The 10,863-nt window shown below is 51.3% G+C and overlaps 2 protein-coding genes across 2 annotated transcripts; one reads left to right on the top strand and one right to left on the bottom strand.

Moving 5' to 3' along the window:
* Positions 1-280: 280 nt before the first annotated feature.
* On the top strand, positions 281-1,466 carry LOC100277371 (uncharacterized). The gene has a single exon (XM_008650813.4). The coding sequence runs from the start codon at positions 876-878 to the stop codon at positions 1,194-1,196; it is 321 nt and encodes a 106-aa protein (XP_008649035.1). The 5' UTR covers positions 281-875; the 3' UTR covers positions 1,197-1,466.
* A 2,227-nt stretch (positions 1,467-3,693) lies between these two features.
* LOC100384730 (uncharacterized) lies at positions 3,694-10,863 on the bottom strand. Its single transcript, NM_001177198.2, has 5 exons — positions 10,216-10,863; positions 8,509-8,601; positions 7,766-7,828; positions 7,550-7,609; positions 3,694-4,106 (listed from the first exon to the last, which is right to left on the bottom strand). The coding sequence occupies exons 1-5, from the start codon at positions 10,684-10,686 to the stop codon at positions 3,969-3,971; spliced, it is 825 nt and encodes a 274-aa protein (NP_001170669.1). The 5' UTR covers positions 10,687-10,863; the 3' UTR covers positions 3,694-3,968.

Raw genomic sequence — 10,863 nt, 5'->3', positions numbered from 1 at the left:
CACCACACCCCATATATAAACCTTGTAGCCAAGGCCTCCGCTCGCCGTTGAAATCCTGGTCAGCCCTTTCGTCTCACCTCATGCTTATTTTAGACTCCGGGAGCTCTCCTATCGTATTTATATTTTAAACTTAACTCTATAAATAATATTATGTATATTGTACAATGCAACCATGTACGACCCTGTTTGCTTCAGCTTTTTTAGTTTCTGACTACCAAAAAGTGTTGTGGATTGTCAAAACGCTCAGCTTTTTAGCTAGCTTCTATAAAAATGGATTTGGCAAAAACTATTCAAAATCAACATAAACACATAATCGGTCAAGTCGTTGCAATAGTAGGAATCCATTATTTTCTAATCATAAATCCTATGAACATATTTATCTTTCTCCGCACGTAATCACAGCGATACTCAGATTCTCTTTACAACGTAATCACAGACAGATTCTCGTAAAAGCCAGTAAAAAAAACTGAATCAAATAGGACCATAGTGGCATAGTCTGCTCGAGACAGTCAGCAGCTTGCATCGCGCATGGGCCCACCTAACGACGCATTCATTTGTTCCTCGCGCATGGGACCACTCTAGCGGTCGCTTGCAGCCACGCCGTGTCCCGTCCGCGGCAGCCCACCCCAACAGGCGCAGCGCGGGCCGCTCCCGTCTCCTCGTCCCCTTTTAAGCGAACCGCCACCTCCCCTTCGCCTCCAACTCCAACTCCAAGGCTCCAACGCATCTGCACTTCCTTCTCCTACAAAATCGCAGCAGCACTTCTTCCTCCACTTCCCAAATCAAAGCAGGACCAGCGCGCGCGCAGTGATCTAGGGCGAAGCAAAGCGAGGAACAGGGACCGTCTCGTTGGGCCCGGAAAACTGGCGAGATCGATGGACGCTGCCGCGGAGGCCTCAACGCCGTCGTCCCCGTCGAAGCTGCGCGACAAGCTGCGGACCACGGTGTGCTGCTGCTTCGGCGTGGAGAGGGCTCGGTGGCGGCGGCGGCGGGGGGCGGCGACGGCCGCGGGCGAGTTCCGCTACGACCCGCTGAGCTACGCGCTCAACTTCGACGAGGGCGAGGACGACGACGCCTACGCGGACCCCGCCGCGGCCTTCCGGTACAGGAACTTCAACGCGCGCCTCCCGCCCTCGCCGGCCGCCGCTGCCGCGGTGAGGACCCAGCGGCCGCAGCGGGCCACGGCCACCGCCTGACCGCCCATCGCTTAGAGTTAAGATCGTGCTCCGCGATGTCTCTCTCTTTTTGGTTTGTTTGTTTGTTTGGCCCTCCTCTCTTGCAATTGTACGATCTACTGAGCGAGCGACATACAGCTACTTACTTTTAGTGAATTATTATCGTGTTATAGATACAGTGTACTCTTGTAACATGTAGGAATGTTCCGATGTGTTCAGTACGAAGCGGGAGTGATGAACCCTAGAAATTGGGGCTTTGATTCCAGAAAGAAATCTCCTCTTGTTCTGTCTCTCTATCTTTTGCCCTCTCTTTTGTCTGAGAAGAAGCAAAAACAATCTCCCCCCTGGAAAATAGTAATCTATAGAATGAAACAACATCCCGAGAAATACATTTCTCTCGTCTCTTGAATAGTCATTCGATTTTAGTTTTTTTTTGTTTTAGTAAAATTGCATAATCTATGGTATAAATAAAAATAAAAATTAGTTTTATAGTAAATTTGTTTAGAAATGTAAAGTATCGTCGCTGGCACGGTCCCGTAATTGCATTCTTCTCTGTGACACCGAGGGAGTAGGGGAAAGAAAACTGCTGTCACATATGGACGCGCGTGTGGTCGACGAAGGAAAGGGATAATTTTTGTAGCATGGGAAAAAAATATGCGGAACCAGACGCTATCGCGTTGCTGACTCATGAGCCCACTTGGCTAGAGTAGAGTAGTACTCGTTGGCGTCAAGCGCGCGTGATGTGATTGTGTGGCGCAGCCGTGCGAAGTGACTGGCACTGGCACTGGCAGGATGCAACGGGCACGTTGAAGGTTTCAACGAGTTGCTGTGAAGCCCCGTCGTGGACTGCTCGTGCTCGGTGTCGAGCTCTCTCTGTCATTGGATTTACTCGTGATGGTAGTACTCAGTGAAGCTGGCTGGACAGACAGACGGGTGGACGGTTGCAGTCTGTAGACTGGCTGGCTAATCATAGTCAAGGCCCATGCCACTCGACTACTCGAGGTGGCGTGTCGTCGCGTCACCTAGTCGGCACCACGTACAGACAACAACTGTATATATGACTTATCTCCGTTACAGCTTGGCACGGTCTTCCTGTACCTTTTGCGATAGCAACTTTACATGTCTTTCACGGGGATTTTTATTGGATTGAATCCCAGTAACATCATCATAATCTTGGGAGCAGTGAAATCGGAACGTGCCAAGGTACTATTCCTACTGTTTCCAAGACATTTGGGACTTGATTTCCATGTTCAGGCTGATTGCAGGGAAATCAACACGGGGCCAAACGCCGACGGATGTTCTACACTACGCACCATGCCCAGCGGGCCAGAAAATGTCGTTTGTTTGCACTTTGCAGAGACAACAAGTGCATGGCATGGTCGTAGTAGCCGAAGCCTCTCCGCCCAAAGACCGTAGCAGGTAGTAGGGGACCTTCCTGGACCAAGACAAGAAAAGCCCAAATCTTCTCTGTCCGGTCCTGGTAAGCCCACTTACTACTTATTATTCCTCCCCACGAAAGACATGGGCCAAAACGACTGGTTTACCTAACGTGAGAATGAATGCAAAACGCATAGCCCCGTAAGCCTTATAGGCGCAAAGGAGGACCAAGAGAGCGTCCCATCAGAATGGAAAGGAGTTAAAATCAAATCTGCAGAAAATATGGTAACTGAGCTCGAGTAGCCCTAAAAAACTAACCAAAAGTAACTAAAGCCTCGGAAATGGCCGCTGCAGGCTTACCCGAAATCCCCATTTTACCCGATCAGAGTCCTTAATCCCGATTTTCTCTTTCTTGTGTGAAATTCTTAATCTTGTGTTGTGCGTGCCATATCCTGTGTTTGTTGCTGTGTTTGCATAAACTAGCAGAAACACAGACGGTCGGGTTGTGGGCTGAGGAGTGAGGACCGCAGAGCCGGCAGGCAGCTAGGGCGACGACACAGGGAGCAGCTAGTCGACGGCCGTCAGTCGTGATACCCCTTCCGGTCTATGGAGTTAAAAAGCATCATGCCGGATATCAAGGTGCATCTGCGCCAAATATTCTTTTTTCCACAGGCAACTGGCCAAAGGGTTGCTACACTGAGTCGTACTTCCTAACGAAACCCCACCCCCAAGATACATTTTAGGATTCTTTCTCTTTTGCTTATATTCCTAGTTATTCAACTCTAGCTTAAACACTCTTTTGTGTGATTTAGATGTCGATATTGTACTGACCTCCCCAACTTCTAGAATGGATTCCCAAGAATAATGATAAGGAACCTATTTCTCGAAGCGGCCCTAGGGTCCACCTCCCAGCGAGAAGCTAAATTCCCCTCCTCCAACAAAAAAGAGTAAGAAAGAAGTGGTCTGAGTCGAAGATACGACGATCATCATTGAGGTAGTTGGACCTGATCCCTAATCACTTCCGCGCCACTAGTGTCGATCCTGTGACGGCTCCGATCGGGCCTCCAATGGCTCGAGTTCTCTCATCTTCTATAGCTGTTAGTGAAGACTGCGGCAGCATCTACAACCTTACCAGAAAACGTACGTGAGGTAATAAACGTTAAAACCGATCCTCCACCCTGAACAGAAAAACGACGTCATTCAGGCCGGAGGACTACGACGACGACAGCTCTAAACCCTAAATGTCAACAACATATGAAACAAAAAAAAAGATAATCTCCGTTCGTCTTCAGTATCCTGGCAAGCGTGATCTTCCAGAACCCGGCCCAGCTTCTTCTATGTACAGTTAATCATCAGGTTAGCGTGCTAGTTCGATCTGAAGACGTACTGTAGCCACGCCGACAAACTCAGCCATCATCAGACGTCTGCCGGGAGGTTGAGGTCAGGGAGCACGAAGCCGCTCGGAGCTTCCTGCTCAGGCTGTAGTGGGCGTGGCTTCCCCTTGTTCTCCACGGAGATCGCCTCGCTCAGCGTAATGGACTGATGGAGCCTTGTCTGCCAAAAGGTTAAACACATCTGTCGTCAGGATACCATAGCCGCCAAGCATAGATGGGAGATGCATGCGTCATCTAGCTACTGCATATGAATGGCTACGCTACGCACAAACATTCGCAACCAGTTACCAGACCCTGCCAGCGGACAGAACGAATGAAGGACTGATAAGACACGGTCTTCATTCACAAAGAAAGGCGTCTCCAACAATATGCATAAACTAGCACCAGATCTAAGCTGATAAAAAATGTGCAGGAAACGGACAACAGCAGTTACACGTCGTGGGTGGAGAGAGGACATCATAAGGATAACTACGTGACTATCACCGGGATCCTCTTTCTATTTGCACTATTCAGCGAGTAAAAAAATTGATTCAGCTAGCTCAGATGATTGAGACGGCCCTAACAAGGTCATTTCTCGTACTAAGAATTAGAGAAACTCAAGCAGGAGTTAACAGATTCATGTCTACAATTACCGCGTGATTGGATACCTAGTCGCGTGCGTCCAGGCCCTCCACGTTCCGTTGACCGCACTTAACCGGTGATTGGTGGGCTGTATATATGAAGATGAGCTTGCACGCACCGATGCAACTGAGTGGCTTTTTGTTGTGTCAGTTTGTACGCGTGGAGTTTGTATGCGTGGAGATACGGAGAGGGAGGATCCCTGCGCATCCAGGCCGCGAGCCTTGCGCCCACGAGCTGGACGTCCAATCACGCTGTTAGTGTTTGTACACATGCACGTCTTGAGTGGCCCAAATACTACGTGCGCACACAGCCCAGCCCCAGCGCCCCAGCCGTCCTTCTTCATCTCTTGCTAAAAACTGTTTCGTGATCTAGTTTTCCATGTAATTACCATACAACTAAACTATCAAAAGTTCTAAAAAATAAAATATTTATTATTTACTTTAATAATATATTAAAATTTAAGCTTAATTTATAGATATAAAAAGGAGAAAATGTTATCCAACATAATGATTGAAATGAAGAGGTTTTCTTTTTTTTATATCGGTTCAAAACAGACAATACATTGAAATTTAAAATTTGATATATTAATAGAGCAAATAATGTAGTATGTTTTTCATAATTTTTGATAGTTTTACTAACAAAGTAGCAAATAATTTTTGTTAGTTAAATATGGGGGAGCATAGCGATGGAACCGTATTTAAATAGCAGAGAAGGGAAGGGAGTTGTTTTCCCGGGTCTCTTCAAAATAATGGAGCCAATCACAGTACCGCGACACAGCACTCCGCTGAGGCACCGCCCAGGCGAACGAGATCCTCTGACGTGGGAGAGGGCACTGCCGCGTGGCCCCCACGTGCGACAGGGCCCGCGTGCAGTGACCCTACTGCCCCCTGCAGTACGTCTGCGACAGGGCCCGCGTGCAGTGACCCTACTTCCCCTGCAGTACGCCCAGGACTACAGGCGGGCGAGTCAGGGGCGTTACAGAAGCCCACGGGGAGGTGCTTGCCAGCCACCGTACCCTGCGAGAGGTTGGTGGAGGATCAACAACTTGGTGATGTTCTTTATTTGCAAAGATTCTATGGAGCGCACGGGCACCATGAACCGAAGCGTGCGTGTACCCAACACCTCGCTGCGTCGGTTGCGGCCACAGCCCACAGGTCGTGCAGCCGAAGTGCCTCCCAACAGCATCTGTTTGGTCCCCAAACAGCGTCTCCTCCGTATGTGATGTGCTTGTGCAGGCAATTTGGTCAGAGACTAGTGTACGGCCTAGATATGGCAATGAGTATCTGCGATGTGTATTTACGACTAGTTTGGGAACTCAATTCTTCCAAGGAATTTCTATTTTCCCATGAGAAAATTAAATAATTTCCTTTAGAAAAATAAAAATCCCTAAAAAAGAGGTTCTCAAACTAGCCCTTAAGGTATATATATGGGCTAAATATTCTATCCATATGTCTCTTATTAGGCAAAAAAGCTTCACTCAATAAGTAAACAGGTATTAGAACGTTCCGCCGTCACTCATACCCGTTAACCTGTGGGTATAAAATAACCAGTATAAACTTGGCCAAGAAACATGAACCTGTGGGCTACAATCATCCAATCTTCTTTTGACTATTTAACAACATTTTTAAGCAATAATGTCATGGAAGATTTAACAACTATTCGACGACCATGTAATGGAACATGTATTATGTTATGGGATACTATCCTAACGTTGCTACTTTATCCAATTATTTGTCGTGACGTTGAATGAATGATTGAATAATGCTAGAATTTTTGTAATAGTATTTAGATGGATATACTTGATATGCATACAATGTATTATTTTGATATATGCTTAATTTTTGTGAGTACGAGTGATCCGATGGATGATCCATACCTACATGAGTACGGTTATAGAGATAAATCCATACCCATCAGTCGATATAAGTAACTCGACAGAGTTATTTTTTTTCCTGTAGTATGAGATAGTAATACCTAGTGAATATTTACCTATTGCCATCTCTAGTACTGCCGAGCTTGTTTTACTCCTACCTGACACAGGGGTAGCTTCACACTTACATCCAGAAAAGCAGAAAAAACTGCCGCATGCAGACGCAAGCTCCATCTGACCTAACTACTTGGAAGATATTTGTATAGAAAAATTGAAGCCGCTTACGATCAACGGGCGGGCGTTTGCCCGACGCCCCGGACCATATATATGCATATGCATGGGTCCCAATCGAGAAACGAATCCGGCTGTCGGCATCTCTAGGCCACCACGCACGAGAGCTAGTGCGTCCCATTGTTGGACAGCATGGCACGCATCCCCTAAACCCATCAGCTATACATATACCATACCATGAGAAGGAACTACCCGCCTGAAGAAGGCCTGAAGGTACGGGAGGGAAAGGAGTAGTGGCATCTCCGGAACCAATGTCGAAACGAGTCGCTGTAGGTGGGGCGTGAGGGGCAAAACCTGGTCAAAAGGCACGGAGATTGGACATCTAAACGACGTCGTTCGCGGCTAGATCAGAGGCTTATCATCAGCGTCGCTATCCGTTTATCCGAGGACGACGGTTGTTGAGAGGGATGCGACATGGAAACCAACTAGCCCACCCAGCGTGTACCACTTGACTTGATTTAGGAATACGAATCAGGGGATTGCGTGCTTACAAATATATAATTTAATTTTTTTTATAAAAAAACCCCGTACATAATAACAGGAACCACCAGCCGCTTCTTTTTTTAGGGAGGCTCTTCAGAACCTAATCTTTAGCTGCAGTTTAGAAAGAAGAAAAAAAAAGTGTTCTTCATCACTTGTGCTTTAAGCGGCTATACCAACTGCAGAGCCGTTGTCTTCTTGTTTACTCGCTCATGTTCTGTTTATTATACTCTGGCCCTAACGTGGAAGCATGTAATATCTACTGTCCTAGATGCCGATGGCAACATGAAGGGACTCAAACAGTACTAACGTAGACGTAGTAGGAGTAATGTGTAACTGACCTCTAGCTTGCCGTTCTCTTGGGACAGCGCCGTGCAATCCCTCTGCAACGCTCTCATCTCCTGCTTTTTACACACACACACACAAACAAAAAACACCCCAGCAAAATCAGCCACGAAACGAAACCAACGCACGTACATGTCCACGGACCAAACATGTTGCCGGCCGGGTGTTTTCGTTCTCTTCTCCAATATAAAATAAAAGGACGAGACGTTGACCTTGCGGAGGGCGTCGTTCTCCACCGACAGCGACCGCACCATCTGCTGGATCTCCGGGAGCCTCTGCAAGCCACAGGGCAAGTTTGAGCAGGCTGTCAAAGCCGAGAAAGAGATCCTAGCTTTAGTTTAAACACGAAGCATGCTCTTTTTGGTCGCGGGGCGGACAGCAGGTGGATGATGATGAGGTGCGTGATCTTTCCGGCCGGCGGGCAGGCGGCCTTTGACACTTTTGTCCTCAGGATGCCATGCCATGCCATGCCGCGCCACTTGCCTCCCCGGCCCGCTCCTCTTTTCTTTCGGCCGGCTCTTCACTTCGAATGGCAGGGGCTTCAGGGCTCATGTGTGCCAGCGCCAGTGCCAGCGCCGCAGGACGCCTTTATTCCAGCCTACGCTACGTACAACTATAGGCACTCGAACAGGAGCAGCCTTTCCCACTACTACAACTGGGTCTGGGTGGGTGCTGACCATGCCAGATTAAAACCTGTTGCCTGGCCGGCCTGTGCTGAACTGCTTGCTGATGCCGTGAACGGCGGGGGAGGCTAGGGAGATATGGGGTCGGCAGTAGGTTAGTGAAAAGGGCGTTCAAGGTTAATAGTCACCAGAGCCAACCAAAGCTACCATCTGCTGTGCCCATCCCATGCTTGTCGCTTTGGTCGTTCGCCACCCACCCCGCTCGGTTTCCACGTGACTACACTTGCTTCCTCTGTACACGCGGCTAGGAGCAAGGGCTGAGGGGAGCTTACCATCTTCTTCCGCGCCCGCTGTCCGGCGGGCCGAGGTGGTGGCAGTGGCACTGGCACCGCGGGGATCGTCCGCCGTCCGGCGAGGCCACCCACCTGCAGGAGAAAAGCGCGCTGCAGCTAGTTAGTTCAGTTGCTATGCTGGAGTGTCAGCCACGGCAACAAACAAACGACGCGCAAGTGCGGAACCACTAGACTAGAGCTAGAGCCAGAGCGAACAGCAGGCGTCGAAAAGCAGCAACACGGAACGCATGTTTACAATTCCTGCAGCAGCGCCAGCGCAGCCGGCATCTCGATTAGGCAATCACATGACCATCACATGAAGCACGTTATTACGGGATGGGGGGAGGGGGCGAAGGCGAAAGCGTGGGCATCAAAAGCATATGGACAAGCGACATGTCGATCTCATCCCGCCGTCTACCACCTGAGCGTAATCAGCGAGCAAATTCCGAGTTTCTCCCTTGTTCCAAATTTCAGATGGTCGGGGGGGAAAAAGTTAGGATTTCATGTGGGCCCCCCGTCACGCCACCCGGCAAACGTGTCACTGCCGGACTGGGGATCGAGTGCGCTTCGTCGTCCACCGGTTTTCGCCTGCGTGTGTGGCGCCCACGAGGCGCGCCCCTTCCCCGACGCCTAGGCGGGAGGCCCGGTTTGACTGCGCGCCACAGCAGCGAGAGGGATAAGCACTGGATACTGTCGAAAATGCCCTCCATCGGTATTAGGGTCCCTGGCGGGACACTGGGTGGGCGAGGACAGTTTTGGGCACGGAGACAGCGCAGCGGCGAACGCACACGCAAGCCGCAACCGCCTACCCTTGTGAATTGCCGCCGCCGCTAAGTCAACCCCGGAGAACAATACGTACTCCCTCCGGTGCAGTAAAAGAAGTCATCCTGCGCGTGACCGAGCGTGCACAAAAAGAAGTCATAGCGCGCGTGGGTCTGGGATTTGGACGTTGTTGCCCCTAGTAATTGCAAAAAAAAGATGCATTTAAGAGGAATCGAACTTGAGACCTCCAGTCTAGAATGCCTTGGAGCTGCTGCAGCAACCAATCAAGTTTGATTGTTTTAGTGATGTTAATGCACCCATATCCCTATTTAATAGGGGCAAACAGGGAAAACTTTATGATAATTAATCACTCGTTGGTATGCACAATCATGTCCTAAACGACTACCTTTACTGCACTGCATTGTAGGGAGTATACAATATGGGCAGCGAATAAAAATCCGGGAACTGTGCACTTGTCCGCTCCATCCAGGGGCTGCGCTATGACGGCGGGACTGTGGAGGCGAGAGAGCCGTGAGGTATCCGACCAGACCACACGGACACGGCGTCTCCTTTTACCGGACTCGCCATCAACGGGTGGCGAGAGTAGACTGGGGAAAAGGTCCCGCGAACGGGAGAAAAAAAAGGAGGGTGAGGGAGGAGGGCGGGAGGCTAGTCTGGGGCCTGGGGACGGGAAAAGCGATGTGTCATCGGGAGGTCATCATCCTCGTGCTGCTGACACGGAGGGTCAGTTTGGCCCGTCCGTCTGCCGAGCCAAGCACGAACGCGAATCGGAACGCAACCAACCAACCGCCGGCGCCCACAACCACAACACAGCGGGCGACCATGCAAACGTCCAAACCAAACCAAACCAAACCAACGGGAGACGGAGACGGGGGATGTCAGATGTGAGGTAGGCGCGCGCGCGCGCGCACGCACGGACAGTACCTTGCTGGGAGGCGGGGGCGCCGCGAGCTGCTGGCACGCGGCGGCCGGAGGGAGCGCTGGGTCTGGCCGGGAGCAGAAGGCGCCGTCCTCGCCGCCGCTAGTGGACGCGCCGGAGCCGGAGCCGGACGCGCCGCTGTAGTCGAGGGGCGACGCGGGGCTGCCTCGGGCGCCTCGCCTCGCCGTCTTCTTCTTCGTCGCCGTCGTCGTCGCGCCCGCGGAGGCAGCGGAGCCCGAGGCCGACGGGGACTCGCGGCGGGACCGCGAGCGCTTCCCGCGCGCCACCGCCGGCCAGGCCAGGTCCCGCGCGTCGTCCCCGCCCTCCGCCTGCACGCCGTCGCGGGCGGGATCGGGCTCGTGCTGGCGCTGGCTCCACGGCGGGGTCCAGCCAGCGAGGTCCGCGCCACGGAGAGAGCATATGATGTCGGCGGCCGTCGCGACCACCGCGCAGGCCTCCCCGTCGGCCGCGGTCATGTCGCGTCCCGCTGCCTGTGCCTGGGCGAGGTGGACCACCGCCCGAGCGGAAGCCCACGCGGAGGCGTGCGGAGAGAGAGAGAGAGAGAGAGAGAGAGTGGGAGGGGAGGCGAAGAGGATGTGGGTGGGAGCGGTGCGAATGAGAGGGGCGTGGAGACGAGGCGAGACGAGCGAAAG

The sequence above is a fragment of the Zea mays genome, chromosome 6 (assembly GCF_902167145.1).
Source record: "Zea mays cultivar B73 chromosome 6, Zm-B73-REFERENCE-NAM-5.0, whole genome shotgun sequence".
Taxonomy (NCBI): Eukaryota; Viridiplantae; Streptophyta; class Magnoliopsida; order Poales; family Poaceae; genus Zea; species Zea mays.
Note: the sequence above shows the minus strand (reverse complement) of the source record. Positions and strands in the feature narration are given on the sequence as shown.